The sequence below is a fragment of the Paramisgurnus dabryanus genome, chromosome 7 (assembly GCF_030506205.2).
Source record: "Paramisgurnus dabryanus chromosome 7, PD_genome_1.1, whole genome shotgun sequence".
Taxonomy (NCBI): Eukaryota; Metazoa; Chordata; class Actinopteri; order Cypriniformes; family Cobitidae; genus Paramisgurnus; species Paramisgurnus dabryanus.
Genome location: NC_133343.1, coordinates 27,351,589 through 27,368,317, shown reverse-complemented (window position 1 = coordinate 27,368,317; position 16,729 = coordinate 27,351,589). Strand labels below are relative to the sequence as shown.

The following is a 16,729-nucleotide window of genomic DNA, read 5'->3' as shown; positions in this document are numbered from 1 at the left end:
TAAAAAGTTCTTTGTCAATTTAAACCAATGGCTGGTTTGTTCCTTTTTGACCTAAACATAACCCAGCATTTTTTTGTGTGTGTATCAGTTATATTGATATCAATAAAAGACTCCAAAAAACAGGTCACTGATAGGAAAACAAGCATTTTATTTTACACAAGTATAATAAAAACATCCAAAGAATAAATCATAAATTCAAATCATTTACAGAGTCATAAAGTAATAATCATCACATTGTTTTATTCTCTGTCTCTTGAGGATAAGCAGAAATACATATGGGATGTTTGGATAGTGTAAAAATGTTAGAATAACTTTCAATTAATTGCTTAAAGTAAGAAATGTGGTAATAAACATCATGCATGACGAACATCACATTAGGGATTTTGCTAATCATTAAGTGGTTCTTACTTTATTCTGATCTAGTACTGCGTTATGAGGAAGTAGTTATATTTTTTCAGTTAATGTATTCTCAATCTGTTTACAGGCAACACATTCAGGTAAGTTGTGGTTTCCTGACACTAAAAATAGTCAAGTTTATGTGAATTCCATGTGAAAATGACTATAACACAATGGAAATATTTTATAAATAAAATAAGTCATTTTTTTACAAACTCAACTCTTCCAAGAATTCCCACCATTGATTAATATTGTACCATGTTGATGTGATCCAAAATCTTTGTGTGTGTGCTTTGTGAAATGATACAAAATAAACATTGCTGAATTATCATAAATCAAAATGTCTTTTATTTCCGTAAACACTGACATCATAAAATATTCAATATGTGTGATCATTACTCAACATCAAGAAATCAACATACAAAAAGTTCCAACATCTGATATCTGAACATAAGTTGTATACAAAACCTATGGACATGGTTTCCAGTCGCTGCACAACAGCCAATAAAAACAGCAAAAGAAATAAGTTGAATCTACTTGGTTATTTTTTAACAGACCTACCCCCTACACAAACAGTGGCATTTACATCTATTAAGTAAACATTATTTGCTTTATATTAAAACAGCATACCGAAGATTTTAAATATTACAATAATAAAAAAACATTCATATACTAAAATATGTAGAAAAGGTACAGAAAAATAAAAATAATTCAAAAAATAAGAAAAACCTTAAACGGAAAATCTTAAATATATATATGGCATTGTGAAGGCCACTACTTGCAATACATAATTAATACAAAATAAAGTAAAAAATGAAAAAGAAAAATTGCCCCCTTCAAATAAATACCAGTGCATTACTTTCTTTACTATTCCAAGCTTTATCCTCTTCAACTAAAACCATATACATTTACCAGATCATATACAAGTTCTTCTATAATCATACAATCTAAAAACTTAAAAATATTCAAGATGTTCTTCATTCTTTAGCACATTTAGTTAATGGCACTTTGTCTTTTAAAGTGGAAACAGAAAGTGGTCAAAACACTATAACACTACTATCTGGGACATTTCCCTACAGTTTTGCTTATATTTTGCTGATTAACAGCAAAAATGTCACGTTATGACATAGCACATTTTTAATTATTCATTATATATCTGGGGACATCTTTGGTGCATGCCAGAATCATAAATATTTAATATAGTATTGATTTGTATCCAACATAAATATAAAATATATTTTTCAGCAATAGATGTATGTGGCAAGTGCTAATGAGATTGGTGGAAAAGGTACAGAATCAGTAGAAAATGTTAAATTTTAATAAGTTGGAAATCATTAAAATGGATTTATCTCAGCTTAAAAAATACAAATAGGTGCAATGCAATGAGGTTGGAGGAGTTGTGTGCAAATATCACAAATCGTGGAAGTCTTGTTTTGGATCTTAGGTACAATGTCACAAAATTTAACATTACTATATCACATGAAAATAATGCTAATAAATATAAACATTACAAATTTCATCGAGGACACAAGTTACCCGATTAAAGTATGACACTCAAAAATACTCTAGTAGTGCAACAAGATCTCTTAAAAAAACAACTAAACATATTATGTGAAAAATATATAAATAAATATTGGCAAGCCTACATCAGTAACATACCACTGGCTCATGTACGTAACCGAGATTTTTACAAAAAAAAATGTTAATAAAAAAAAAAACAGTGCTAAGGGACAGACTTCCATTTTAAAATCTGGCTCATAAAAGCTGGTCACACATTGTATACCTTTGTTACTGCCCCTGTTGCCACAGTGGCACTCTTGGATGCTGATGTTGCTGAAGGCCTCTCCCTCCTGACATATCTCGGTTTGCGAACTGCAGACAAAAAATAATTTACATGTACTTCCTAACATCTAAAATATACATGAGAGACATTTTTAATGCATAGTATTCAGATAATAAAAATATAGTAGATAGTACTGTAGTTTCACATACCTGAACCGGTGGCTTCAGGAATCATGACAGCCTGTTAATGAAAACAAAAGAAATAAAAAACCTTTCCTTATTAGTACTTCTGAAATGCATTAATTAACAATCAGCTAAAACAATCATATTTTAGATCTTACAGTACCGTCTCACTTGGTTGAAATATAAAAGCTGAAAAATAAAAACATAGTTACATTTATCATTAAAATCATAAGAGATTAAAATAAAAATAGGTACAGTAAGCAACATGTCTTACCCTTGTTGCGCTTGTAGAAGACACCAGGGAGGCGGTTTGATCGCTTAAGGTAAAAGAACGATGCAACGGAGAGAATGAGACCCAGGCTGATGAGCAGAGTTCCTAAAAGAACAGAGGCAGCCACCCCTGGACCACCTGCCATTGTACACATAATACACAAAGAATGAAGACTACTAAAAAATTAAATATAGAAAATAGATTTGCTTTTAAAACTGCTTTGTTTGTGGACCACCCACGCACTCACTTTTAACTTACCAATAATTGGGAATGTAGGTAATGGTGTTTGACTGATCCTTGCTATGGAGTATAAAATGTACAATGTTAAGCAAAGAGGACTATTATTATGTATTATATACAGTATACTATTAATATAACATTATTATTATTATTATTATCCAATATTCTGGGCAAATGCAGAGCATGTTTATATGTGAATGCACCTAAAATTATATTCTTTGTATGTCTATTTAAATATTTAATATTTCTATGGCACAGCACTTACTATTGTTAAGTGTTGAATTCCCCTGCTCTGGTGAGTCACAGGACACACAAAAGTTTGTACTGTTTTCTTGAACATTAAGGAGACATATACAAGGATATACAAAGAATCACACAATAAAGGATCATTAGTGATGAACCAATAATCGGTATCAGACTATAAAAGCATCCGATAGTTTAAAAACAGCCGATAGTCCTGAGCAATAAATCCTTTCTATTAAAAGAAAAAAAAATGCAATGAATTAGAATTTTGTGAATACAAAATGTAAAGAAGCATCATTGGGTTAATGTTCGATATTAATGGTCATTATATGAATGAATAACATTTAGAAAATGTAATCTTCAGAATTTAGTAAATGCAAGTTAAAATAAATCACCTAACTATCGGTATCACCAGATATCATTATAAACAATCAGCTGTTGGTAGAAAAATTAAAACTTTGTGCATCTCTTATGATAATGCTGACATTGAAATTAGGTTTGAGTAGGGATGCACCAATGTATTGGCCTATAATCGGTATTGGCAGATAAAAGCACATTTTCCCACTATCGGACATCAGCCGATTGTTTAAAACAAGCCTATGATAAGAGCAGATTATATTCTGGCAGAAAAATGCATCATCATTATTTTGATTTCTGTGATAATGTCAACATCAGAGTTGCAGTTCTGTAGATGTCATTCTAAGTAATCGAAGATCGGTATCAGCACTAAAATCCTGTATTGATGAATCCCTTGTTTTGAGTATTTTTAGGGGACATTCCTCTGCATAAACCACAAAAATTCTGAATACAATTAATTCATATTAAGTGGGGTCCAAAAAATATTTGATTTAATTTTCCAATTTAATTAATACATTTTCATAATAAATTATATTTACAGCAAATTAATTAGAATTAAAATGTAATATATTTCCTCATAGTTGATTGGTAATCTAAAAGTAGTGCATAATCTTAATATTAAAAATATTTATTTTTCATTAGACCCCACTGAATATAAGGGAGAGCGGGGCACAAACTAACGCTTTTTGGCTCTGGCTCTATCATTTCAAAAAGTTAGAGTAACATTTTTTTTACACAATCAACACACACATCTCTGCTACAAATGAACACTTAAAGTACAAATATAAAAAATACAATTACACCGAAAGTGACAGAAGTGCAAACATTATAACTTACCCAATAGGTGGGGTTCATTATAACCATTTTTTTAAACACAAATAATTCAATAAAATTCTGTCTATAATATATACTTAAGGTAGATATTGTTTATATATCTGCCTATAATAGATAGATATCCACACATTCATCCATCCATGATCCTTCATCTAACCATCATTGTGTTAAGAATTAATAAGTTATTTTCCCTAATATTGTATTAACGGTTATCATTTTGATTAATAGTATTAACATTGTTTTTATTTAATTATCATTGTTTACCTGAGGCTTAATTGTAACACTTTTTAATCCCAGCTATCAGTTGCTGACATGTTTCAAAATGGTGTTATGTTTTAGGTAACAAGACAGTGATTAAAATAAAATATGGTTGGATTTGGTGACTTACATACCCAACTCAGAAAGCGAAAAAAAAAAAAAAACATAACATGAACAAATGTACCTTAATGACTCCAAACACTCTTTGTTCAATATTTTAACAAAAACACATCAAAACTTTCACAAATTCACAGGAGATCTTCTGACAGTAAGAGAAAAACACCAAAAGCACATGTTGCTCGGCCCTGTATAAATATGTGAACTAAATGTGTAAACCCTTGTTAGTTTGTGCCCCGCTCACCCCTACTATATAAATATGTATAATTGATGTTAAACATCAAACATACCAGGATCGCAGAGTGTACTATTTGCACAGGTTTCATTCATTTTCTTTATTCTTTCACAACAGTCATTGGAGTTATTCAGCAGAGTCTGAAACATAAAAAGTCATACTGTATATACACACCAAGACTGAAATCACCATTATAATATTTAACTCAACACACCTTAGTTATGATAACTAATATATAATGTTGTTAAATACTCAATAGTTAAATACTCTCACGAGTGTTAAGTGATTATTCCTTAAGAGAAAAGACAAGGGATACCTTGGTCTCTGGAATTGCTAACACAAATAGAGCAGCACTGAGGATGTAGTAGACTCTACTCATGATGAGATTACTCCTGTGGGTTAGACTGAGTCAATATCGATCTGCAACCCATAATGTTTGCCACAAATAGACGTATACCATGTTGTGTCCAATGTTTTAATAAACGTTTGCATAGGGCAACATCAACAGTGAGCCACAAGGTACATTGCAAGGCTCCTTATCATCTCATTGTGCACTTCTCTTGTATAAATGGCCTCGTTTTTCAGCCCTATTTAATTTTTGAAACTCTATACTTTGGTAAGAAAATATAAACTAATGTATGACATTCTACCCCCAAGTACAAAGTCATTTCGCAAACAAACAACCAACCCAACAGGTTCTTTACCAGTCTGGGTAATCTGAGTATCTTGATAATGAACGTGTCGCCTGTTTTAAATGCTATGCCCATATAATGTGCAATATAAAAGAGAAGCATGTGACATTGACAACATTATCCAGGTTTTAAATGACAATAAATAGGCGAACTTACCTATGAAACGCAAGTTGTGTCAGAAATCTCACTCAACGAGAGTTTACTTCCTGATTAATAAACTGTGCACTGTCAAAATAAAGGTCTGCTACACAGACACCAACACACTTTGCATTATTGGATAAGTTTTGCCTTTATTAAAACATTAACACTTAAAATACAAAAAATAGATACATATATATCAATTGTTAAAAATACCCAAATACACGCAATACTTTTGAAGGGAATTTCGTAAGTCGTCGATTTAATACATTGACATTTTTCCCTGAAACATATTATTGTATATTTAATTCTAAAATTTAAATAGAGTTATGTTATATGTTGTAGAGAAGATGGATCATATTAGACACTGAGTAACTTTACACTTCCAAATCACTAGGACTTTTATTATGAAGACAAGAGTATATTTGGTTGCTAGGACACCATTTATTGAGCCAGCAACATCAGCAGACGACTCCATTTAGAGTGAACAACAGCTGACCTAATAAAAGAATTAGAAAAATACCTCATACAGAGAAATCATCTCATTGCTAAACAAGACCACAAACATTAATTCCCACAAACAATAATTATATGCCATTATGTATCATGACATACACGTCATTTACTCAGCTGCATTGCAAATTATTTTTTTTGTATTTCCTTAACTGATTAATTATTGTAAAAGCATATAATTAAAATGTTACACAAAAGAAGCCTAGTTTACTTAAAGTATTAGATTTTTCTCGTCTGTTCAGAACATATATTAATAAACATTATATTAAAAACTGTGAAATTAATTAAAAAATTAACTTTAGAAAATAACATCAGTGCCCTCAAATTTCTTTTAAGCATTGAAAGAGTGCCACCTAGCGATTTAATTTATTAGTGTATTGATCCGGTGTCTGGATGATGCTAAAAAAAAAACGAAGTTAATATTGCTGAAAACTGGAACGGTTTGAATTTCATTAGCCCGGGAAAACTGCTGCGGGCCGTTAAGAATGTCACGCGCAGAGATACAGTAGTCTTCACGGTCATTATCAGCGAGCTGGTTAAAATAATTTCTGTCGCTACTAAACGTTATCAAATATGACCATACATAACTTTCAGGTAAGTTTTTGAGATGAGCTCAAAATGTGTAACGCGCTGTTATGTTTTCTCACCACTTTGAAAATACAGTTTTGCCTCGTGTGTCCAGTAAATTGATTTCTGACGTTCGTTAGATGAATGACAGAATTATAGAATTTCTAAACGTGTTTTAAAAGAAACACACCATTTAGCTGTCTCTTTAGTTCATTATTGGGTTCTTTTCTTGTGTAGTATGAAGTGTTTTGGTCTGTTTTCATAGTGCAAATTATTGTGACTGTGAAGCATTGAAAATGAAACCTAACGTTTGGAATATTAACGAGCTCTTGAATATCCCTGCATATTCTGGGTATGTTTTATGCCTCAGTTATTTATTTGGGCATTTGCCCACTGCCTTTTGCGTACCAAAATGTCATAACCAGCATTATTTTGAAGAAAATTAAATAGAGAATTTGTTATAGGGGAATAAAAACGAGTAAAGGGTCCGGAAACAATGACTACTCCAGACAGACTGATTCCCAGTTTCTGCTGGGCTCTCAATTCTGGCCTGAAAATTCACAGAGCTTTTCTCAGGATATGACTGGCCAAAATGCAGGCTCTCAGAAAAACTCACAATCACAGGAGGTAAATATCTTTAATACCAAAATTATTCATATGCAGTGATAAATATAAATTTTTTTATATACCTATATGTTGTTGCATGTTTTTTGTCTCTGATCCCCACTGTCCAAAAATTAAATCTAAATTGTTTACTCTTTTGCAGTTGAAGAAAATGACGGTGTCTGCCAGTTATAGTTCCAAGCCATTTTTGTTTAGTGATGGCAAAATCCCAAATTTCACTGGTAATAAAGCTGTTGGCATGTTGGACAGATTTGAAGAGGAGAAGAGAAATGCCAAAGAAAAATATGAAAGGTATTCAGTCCATTCACCCTGAAACTTTAAAACCGTAATAAAAATGTTTTTCAACTATTTACATACCTTCCTCAAATGTTTGACACAGTAGCTTTGGTTATGTCCTGATATTTTGCGTTTTTCCATTTAGAGAAAATCTCACTCATAAAATTCTACAATTGCAGGAGTCTCTGGAAAGTGTAAGTAATACTCATGCATGCAAAACACTGGCTGCGTACACACTGCATATAAATTTTGTTGTCACTTCACCTTTTAAAGCTCCCATTGCACACGCTGTTTCTGCATATCTGATGTTAATCTTGAGTACCTATAGAGTAGTATTATTTCCTTCATGTCTTTGCGGAGTTTTTAGTTTTATCAGATTTATAAAAGACAGATCAGCTCTAGCGATTCTTTCCGATAACGCACAGAAAAATTCGGAAGGAGGAGTCACAAGCTGCGAGAGGAGTGAATCACGAGCCAAGCAAACACTGGATAACTTATGATTCACAACATGTTCATGTCATTTACATTATATGAACTTACGCACCGATTTCCAACATAACACAGAAGTCTGTCTTACCGCATGCAACTCATGACCCGGTTGGGACTTTTCAACAAAATCCAGCGTTAAACAAACGCACATGCAAAACTCCGCTGCTACCCCGGATAAGCAAACTATATCCATTGTTTCCATAAGGCTGGCTTACATCTCCCTACATCCAAAAACACACTTCTTTTTTCGTGCCATTATTGATATAAAATAAAGCTGTTGCGTGAAGTGACTTCTAGTGTCTTCGGTTCTCGCTCTCCCGCTGATTGATGTGTGGACGTGCCCATAAAAAGAAATGATACGTAAACTGTGTTGAAAAGTCAGAATGCATGAAATACCATTGAATCCCCCCTTTAATGCTTTATCCTGTTCTGTACCTGGACCGGCAACCGCATTCTACAACTAAATTAACTCCCGCAAAATGCTGGTACATAACCATACTGAACAACTAGTTGTTGATGAAGTATTTTATTGTGCATCATAGACATGACAGGTCTCTCTTCTAAAAAAAATAAATGCCTAGAAGAGAAAATGTCTTCTGTATGTGCGTTGGAGAAAATGGCAGAGCTCCAAATGTTTGCTTACTAGAGTTGCCAGATCTTGCACGAAAAAATAAACTGAATAAATCTAAATGCTTTAACTCAAAGATCAAAATATTGGGACTGGAACCTTTAAGAGGGTTGCACACCGGACGCGCAGCGCTGCGCAGCGCCGTGGCGTTCTAAAAAAATGTAACACATTGTTTTCTACGAGTGTACGTGCATCGGCGCCGACAGGTGGCGCCTGTCTGCAGCGCCCAACTACGACTCAGGAAGTTGCTCTAATCCCTGTCGAGCCACAGAGCACCACTCACATAGTTTAACAATAAATTACACGATATTTGTCCCAAATCATTAACATTAAACATTGGCTGCTAATGTATATTTTGCATTTTGAAGTAGACGCTATCTGACTAAGCTTGCGCTATTTAATGTGCACTTCCGGTTCTACAATACCTCAGAATTGTCCTAGACGCGATTCGATGTGGTGCTGAGCCACGTGTCCGGTGTGTGACCCCCTTTACACTTTAATAACACCAATAACTTCGCTTCATGAGCCAAAAGCCATAAATGGTTAAGCGTCACAATGGTATATAAGTACAAAAAAGATGACCTGGCAACACTAAAAGACAGCGTTCTGTGGAGCAGCCTCATAAATGCGTACAACACACAACACCAAGTCGGAGGTTTATTGCAAAACATAATGCTTTAATATTATTTTGGTCGAAGCTGTGATTGATAAGCATGCGAGACAGTAGAACGTTGCTATGGTTATCTCTGTCAATCATCTTTTTTTGGGAGATAGTCTTGTTCTGTACAGACATGGAATGGGGTATTCACTCCTGCATTTAAATGTGGTTGTCATTCCTGAAAGTTTCCAGTGTGTAGGAGGCCACTGTTACTTTGCAAACAGTGACAGCTCTATGGGTTGCAATACTACCGTTATACTATTAAGAAACTCACTCACTTTGACACCTTTAAACCCTTTAGATCAGAGAGACATTGTTAAATCGCATCGAGGGAAGTAATGACAGAACCAGAGAAGTCTTAGTGGAGAGAATGGATAATTTTTCCAAAACAAGTAAGTTTCTGCTTAGTTTCTTTTAACTGTATGCTGATGGTAAAATGTTTGACCACAGACAGTGCTACCATTAATACTATGCATACTGTCTATTGCAGTTGAGGATTATTTAAACAGTGTAAGAGAGGGTATAACATGTCATTTTGAGACTCTGCAGAGCCAAACACAAAATGGGCTAGAGGATAGGGAAGCCAAGGTAAGGGCATAAGCATCTCGACAATCAAACTATTATTAATGTGTATTCTATATTGGCATTATGTCACAAGATATAGAGGCATACACGTTTACCAACAAAGAAGTGTTAACACATTTTCTATCAAATTAGATCAGTCTGGCTACAAAAGATTTAAACTCAAACTTCCTTAACCTGCAACGGGATTTGGAGCATCTGAAAGCAGAGCAGAGCAAGGAACAGGGAATGCTAGGAAAGATTCTGTCTCAGCTTGGCACTTTGACTGCTATTCACAGTCCGACAGTAGGACGTGTCTCTGCCAGAATGATTGATAGTGAAGTTCAGACATCTCCTGGACTATTAGAGAGGTTCATGTCAGCTGAAAAACATGAGAGCATGATGCTTTGTCCATTTAAAACACCTAAAGCACAAAACAGAAATACACATGTCCTGCCTGTGCGAGGACAGCAGCAGCTAAAGCAAACAGAAGTCAGGTCAGAGTATTCCATAACAAGCCCACCTGCTAATTCTTCATTCATTACACCCATCGAGGACCCCAACAAGGAGTTTTTAGATAGACCCCTTGTGCATTTCGAACCAGAAAAGCCTTTGCATGCAGGTGAAAATCGGCAGAAACGTTCCTGTGATGCTTTGCCACCACCAAAGGTTCTCAGAAGACGCCAAAAGGCCCTAAATTTCAGAGGTAAAAAAAGAGCATTGGTTCTTCCACAAAGACAGTCAGTGAGACAAAAAGAGGCTCTACAGCTCTCCAACAACAACCAGCAGAATGAAGACCTAAAAGGTGAACAAAAAGGCACAGCACCTCTGTCTTCTGTTTGTGACAGCTGGTTAATGCCCAACAAGTCTGTTGCAGAGAATCACTTAAAATCTGGAAAACTGCAAACCACTGTAGCTCCAGTCAGTATGTGTGCAGCTGAACAACCACTAAACCCTTTCAGTATGTGGTCACAGGACACAAACAACTCCCAAATGATTGTGGAGTACAAGATGACCAAGTGGGAAAAAGTGGTGCCTGAACCAGAAGTCAATGTCATAACAGGAGAAGGAGGCCTTTGGCAGCTTTTCGACTTTAATAATGACTCAGAATAAAATGCAAAACTACTAAAATATTCAGTTTTGAATGTGTGAGCTTAGTAAGTGTTATAGTTGTATGGTTTCTAACACCTATGTTGTGTGTTTGTAAAGTTTGTACTTTTGTGTTATGATTTGGAAAAAAATATTTTAGAGAACCTCAGTGCAACATCAAAAAAGAAAACACATTTTAAAAACATATTAAAGTTAAAACGTGGCACAAGTTTTGGAATTGTTACGCTATTGTTAAGTAACATTGTTTAATAAATTGCATAGACTGCTAAACGTTACATATATTCTTTTCCTCCATGCAATGCATTGTTTCTTCGCTAATAAAAATAATATTTTAGCATCGACCATGCATTGTTTAATATGCATTCAACACATTGTATTCTTCAGCTAGTGGTAAAATTAATGAAAAAAAAAACATTAAAATTGGCATAAATAGTTAGCAAATTCTACCATTTTTGAAAGCCCTCTTCTATTTCTATCTTGTTATCCTTATGTCTAGTGGCACTTGCTCTTCTGTCTTATACAGCAGATCACATATAAAGTTAATTTTTATGAGAAATCACCATCAGAGAAATGTCATTCATCTACCAAGTCAGCAGGAGGGGGAATGAGTCCACGAGGATTCATATTAGCCACCAAACATACATCGTAACAGTCGTGCATCAGTGCCTGCTTTGCCACTACAGTCCATACATTTTCCCAGGGGTCCAACTGCAGGATGTCTTTAGTGATGATATCATGACGATCTTGAAAAAAGAGTGAAATACTGTATAATTTGAATCATCACAGCGTTGGTAATTTTTCCTGCTCCAATAACCAGATCATGTTTGTAAGGTTTAATTTATATGGCAAGAGATTTTGATGACTAATATAACAGTATTTTTTACCTGCTCCTTTGTAGTATCCACAGACATAAAGTTTCCCGTCAACCACACCAGCATTTGAAGCATTGCTGCGTAGTGATAGGAGAGAGTATGGTAAAGGAGGACCATCTCTCCAGAAATCTCCATCAGGGTTGTAGATCTCCACTACATTAAGACAGTGACGTGACTGCCCACGATCCACACCTTCGCACCCGATACCACCTGTAGGAGTTGAATGTAAGACAAAACTTTTTATAGCACAGCAAAAACTTGATATTTATTGCATGCACCTTTAGGATTAACCATTTAGTGTAAACAATATGCAGAAGAAGGTTTGAAGTGTTGTAGAGTAATACAAAGGCTGTAATGGTGAGTGAGCTACTGTAATTACTATGAAATTCTTACATACAACATTGTGTCAAACACAACAGGGTTGATTTTTAAAATCACAAGTTTGCCCACACCAATTTTTTATGTTTTTATATATTGAAAATCTCACCCAGTACATAGATTTCTCCATTGAGCGCAACCGCACTGCAGCGGTATTTTGAATATTTCATTGGGCCAAGTTCGCTCCACTTGTTTGTTTCTGGGTCATATTCAAGCAGCCGGTTACTCATACGGTCAGGCTCGTCATCTGTCCGGTATGACTGTCGTTCGTGAGACATGGCAGAACAGGTGCAGTAAAGGGAAAGAGAGAAGGGAGAGGGCAATAAACTGGCTTAGTCACTGTGATCCTTTTTAAAGCAGTTTGTTTGTTTGTGTCATACATCTTTATAGCACATGAAAACTGAACTTGTGCTGTCAGTACTGCACACAAGTTTAATATCAGTACCTTACAAATTGTAGTGATTGATGTTTTGCTCCATTAATATTACAAGGAATTCCTTTACAAAGAATACAAGGTGTACATTTTTAACAATATGTGTTTTGGCATGACCTTTTGCGCTGATAAGGCTATCACTGTGCTATACAGGAGCACACTTTTAATTGATTACACCTTTGAATTTTCCCAGAAGTCTCATAGACTTCTGACAGATTGTATTGTGAACATAACCAATTTGCACTTTACCTGTGGGGTTCGCCCCCCGAGCACATACAGGCGGCCCTTCATGCGAACTACACTGTGATAGGCAAGGGGCATGGGCAGAGGGGCAGCACTACGCCAAGGCCCACCATGTAAAGACCAGCGTTCAACACTATTGGTGATGAGATACTGATTCTTCAGCTTCATCTGACCACCAATCAGATACAGGTTCTCTCCCAGAGAGCTCAGGGCATAAGAGTCCCGATATTCTGCTGAACTCAAGTGTTTCCAGCTACCTTGGGCTTCCTTGTTGTACCTAAAAAAAGTAAATGCAAACATTTGCTCTAAAGACAAACAAACTATCTGCGTTGATACTATAAACGGTTTAAAAACATTTGGGGTATTACTGTAATTTTCTCCTGCAGAAGCCTCACATGAAAATCTCGACGTTTCTTTCTTTCTGTCTTGACATCTTTCGAGCTCCTAGCTCTCCCGACACAATAATCAGATTCTTCTCGGTCACCACCCCGGCACAGACGTATCCGAGTGCATCGCCGTATCGTGGTGAGGTAATGAAAAGTGTTCGTCCGGTATTGGGAGCGTAACAGAAGCTCCGCTCGGTGTAACTTCCGTAACGCGAACGTATCCCTCCGCCATCATTACCGATGCAGAGCAAAAGATCTGTGGTCTCCATGCCGTAGCGCAGTTTCAGTCGGCGAGGTGGAGCATGTGCATCCATGCTTGCCGTTTCAATGGCCTGTTCCATTATTTCAAGACATTCGGCATCGGTCAGCAGTGTTGTGTTCCGTTTCAATGTCCCTTTTAAGTAATCTTCACCGACCAGGGGAAGACGTACTTTCCTTAAGAGTTCTGGTAGGTGTCTGGCACGGTTCTCCACTTCTGACTCTACGCCGCCAGTGCAGTGCTTCACCCACCGCATCACCACGTCCAAAATGCTCTCTTCCCGTGAAACGTTCAGGTCGTCTGAGCCGATTAGCGCCCCTAGCTGGTGTGCCTCCAACTCCAGCACCTCCTCACCAAGGCACACTTCCGTAAAGTGTTGCCGCAGGTAGCGTTGAGCTTGATCGGCCAGCTCCTCTGCCCCCAGGTCCCGGGCGTAGTAATAGATGCCCAGGCAGTTGGATGTATCCATGTTGTCAATCATGTAGATCTGACAACGGCTGAACACGTCATCCATCTGTAAGAGAAATGCAGCAACAGAGATCCCCTGCACGTTGGCTGCAGTGAGTGGGAGATTGGAGCTGTACATGTATTCCAACAAAAGGGCCAAGCTTTGTGCCGGCATGTCTCTTAATTCCACCTGACGACTGGTGCTTTCACGCAGGCCGCAGGTGAACATTACACGAAAGTAGGGGCTGAATGCAGAGAGCACTGCACGGTGACATGGGAAGCTGACACCTTCAGCTATTAGCACAACATCTGTCAACTGCTCAGTCTCCCGCATGCGGTTTAGCTGCTCCAACAGCGTCAAACCATGCTTGGCTCTGAGATCCATTTTAGATCCTTGTGTTTTTCCCTGTGTTTAAGGTTTTATGCTTTGCCTGAACACATCCTGGATTGATCTGAAGAGATAGAAATTTACTATTAATCAAGGAACCGGCTTTACTGACGAGATGTACATGCAATTTATCGTGCAGCCCTTAGCTAATGCAAGTTCATAGCAACATGATAGTGCATGCAGTTGCATACACTATAAAAAGTGAAATGTTGGATCAACTTAATAAATTACTTCAATTGGTAAAATACGTTTTTTTTCAACTTGTTAAAGTATAAAAAACTTTGTGAAAAATGTAAGTTAAAAAACTTAAAGTACCAATTAAAGTAATGTTTAACAGTGTAGTGCATTGTGACCCAACATTGGGTCTAACTTCCTAATAAAAATTTGATTCTTATTAAATATCACCAATCATTTTTATTTTGTTCTGCGCTTAAATGTGTCAGTGCTCTTTTCAATGACAAAAATGTTGACGTCATAGCAGTCGCAGTGTTGGCAACAGCAAGGCAAACATGCAAGTCTAATGCTACATATTATCACATGCATCAGTGAATCGTACCAGATCGCTGGCGTCCTATGGTTTCTGGCCTGAGGCGACAATTTGTCCATTACCCATGCTCGACTCAAACATACTGCTCTGCTTCTAACAGTAAACACAAAGAGGGAGGGAGCTCTGTGTACTCAACCTTTCATGACCACTGAGCAACAGAGCTAATTATAGACCAGAATTTGTCAAACTGCCGAAGGGGGGGTACTTGAACTATGAAACAAATATTCTTGTGCCTAGGAAATGGAACACACTTAATATTTAAGCCTATGTAGGAATTCATCTTTGATATATTGAACAGACTTGTGACTATCTTACAGTGCTTTTATTTGGGTATTTCTGTATTTCGAGAATGTGGGGGAAAGACCCTCAGTACACTGAAGCGCTGAGGTCAAATTACACCCCATCGTTTTCTTAAAGTGACTACACGATGTGTGAGCATTTGTTCCTTAATGCTGTTTTGACCATTACTTTTGGGACAAATATTGCTTTGGATGAATATGGTTTAATGTTATATTAAGTAAAAATGCAGTTTCCATTTGAATATTTAATAATGTTTATTTTGGAAGTGAGCATTGTGCTTATAGACACAATGTGCTTTCCATATACTAAGCAGTTTAAAATGCAATGTAATTCAGTACATTTTCTTTTATTGTTATTTTGCAAATACAATATTTGCTTGTGCAACACCACAAGGTGCAATGCAACTTTAAATCCCCGCTTGGGATTTCCCAACAACTGATATTTAATACTGGAGCTGACATATTTAGTTCAGTGTAGAATGATATGACTTTCGTAAGTAATAGCATGTGAAAAAATGTCAGAAAATGGTTTCTAGCTCTAGCTGTCCCTGGGGCAGTACCCTTTAAAAATGTCCTAAAATGAACCATTTATATACACATTTGTACCTTTGAGGTACTATGCAATCTTTGGTACCATTATGTATCCCTGAGGTACTAATACTGTACTGTATAAACTATTTAGGTCAGTGGTTCTCAAACTTTTTCAGCGTGCGGCCCCCCTTGTGTACGGTGCATTCCTTTGCGACCCCCCCCAAAGAAAATTATGACAATAAATGCAACATTTTAATAAAAAAACATATTAAATTATACAAAATAGTGCTTTTGGTTAGTAGCCTTATTTTTTAGGTTTAATTACACAGAATTCATGATAAATTCATGTATTTTATAAAATGTCATAAAACTGGGGCCCCCTGGCACCATCTCGTGGCCCCCAGTTTGAGAACCACTGACTTAGGTGCAAATGTGTACTTTTTGAAAGGGTACCATCCCAATGTATCTGTCAAATGCATGAATGTTTCGTAAAATGAAGTAGCTTTAGACACTTTTAAGAAGAAAATGTTTTTAGAAATTAAACAGGATTCAATACACTGTCAGATAATGTGGTCAAAAAATGTACCTCAATTTTGGACCTAAAAATTCATATTAGTACCTCATTAGTTAGTCATTGCCTCATTAGTACATACCTCAAAGATAAACATAGATACCAAATGTATACATGTCTGTACCTAATGGCACATATTAGGACCTTTTTAAAGGGGACTGTCAGAGTGACAGCTGAGGTACATATTTTGTACCAGTGTGCCA

At 36.2% G+C, this 16,729-nt stretch overlaps 3 protein-coding genes and 1 long non-coding RNA gene across 5 annotated transcripts; 1 reads left to right on the top strand and 3 right to left on the bottom strand.

The window, feature by feature from the left end:
* Positions 1-612: 612 nt before the first annotated feature.
* On the bottom strand, positions 613-5,835 carry c7h1orf159 (chromosome 7 C1orf159 homolog). Of its 2 annotated transcripts, XM_073815207.1 has the most exons (9): positions 5,765-5,835; positions 5,233-5,308; positions 4,972-5,056; positions 3,138-3,203; positions 2,891-2,932; positions 2,636-2,770; positions 2,525-2,550; positions 2,389-2,419; positions 613-2,268 (listed from the first exon to the last, which is right to left on the bottom strand). In XM_073815207.1, the coding sequence occupies exons 2-9, from the start codon at positions 5,293-5,295 to the stop codon at positions 2,165-2,167; spliced, it is 552 nt and encodes a 183-aa protein (XP_073671308.1). In that variant the 5' UTR covers positions 5,296-5,308; positions 5,765-5,835; the 3' UTR covers positions 613-2,164. The 2 variants fall into 2 exon arrangements, with proteins under 2 accessions (XP_073671308.1, XP_073671309.1); XM_073815208.1 differs by lacking the exon at positions 5,233-5,308 and having other exon boundaries at positions 5,765-5,823.
* A 54-nt stretch (positions 5,836-5,889) lies between these two features.
* Positions 5,890-11,238, top strand: ccdc36 (coiled-coil domain containing 36). The gene is made up of 7 exons (XM_065264997.2): positions 5,890-7,178; positions 7,291-7,453; positions 7,599-7,741; positions 7,872-7,920; positions 9,803-9,893; positions 9,992-10,089; positions 10,219-11,238. Exons 1-7 carry the CDS (start codon positions 7,123-7,125, stop codon positions 11,173-11,175), a joined length of 1,557 nt encoding a protein of 518 aa, XP_065121069.1. The 5' UTR covers positions 5,890-7,122; the 3' UTR covers positions 11,176-11,238.
* Positions 9,554-10,724, bottom strand: LOC141282381 (uncharacterized). Its single transcript, XR_012336980.1, has 2 exons — positions 10,586-10,724; positions 9,554-10,444 (listed from the first exon to the last, which is right to left on the bottom strand). It is a non-coding gene; the product is annotated as an uncharacterized lncRNA (long non-coding RNA).
* A 143-nt stretch (positions 11,239-11,381) lies between the features above and the next one.
* On the bottom strand, positions 11,382-15,252 carry kbtbd12 (kelch repeat and BTB (POZ) domain containing 12). The gene is made up of 6 exons (XM_065264994.2): positions 15,135-15,252; positions 13,494-14,642; positions 13,105-13,375; positions 12,532-12,682; positions 12,057-12,254; positions 11,382-11,915 (listed from the first exon to the last, which is right to left on the bottom strand). The coding sequence occupies exons 2-6, from the start codon at positions 14,573-14,575 to the stop codon at positions 11,746-11,748; spliced, it is 1,872 nt and encodes a 623-aa protein (XP_065121066.1). The 5' UTR covers positions 14,576-14,642; positions 15,135-15,252; the 3' UTR covers positions 11,382-11,745.
* Between the last annotated feature and the right edge of the window lie 1,477 nt (positions 15,253-16,729).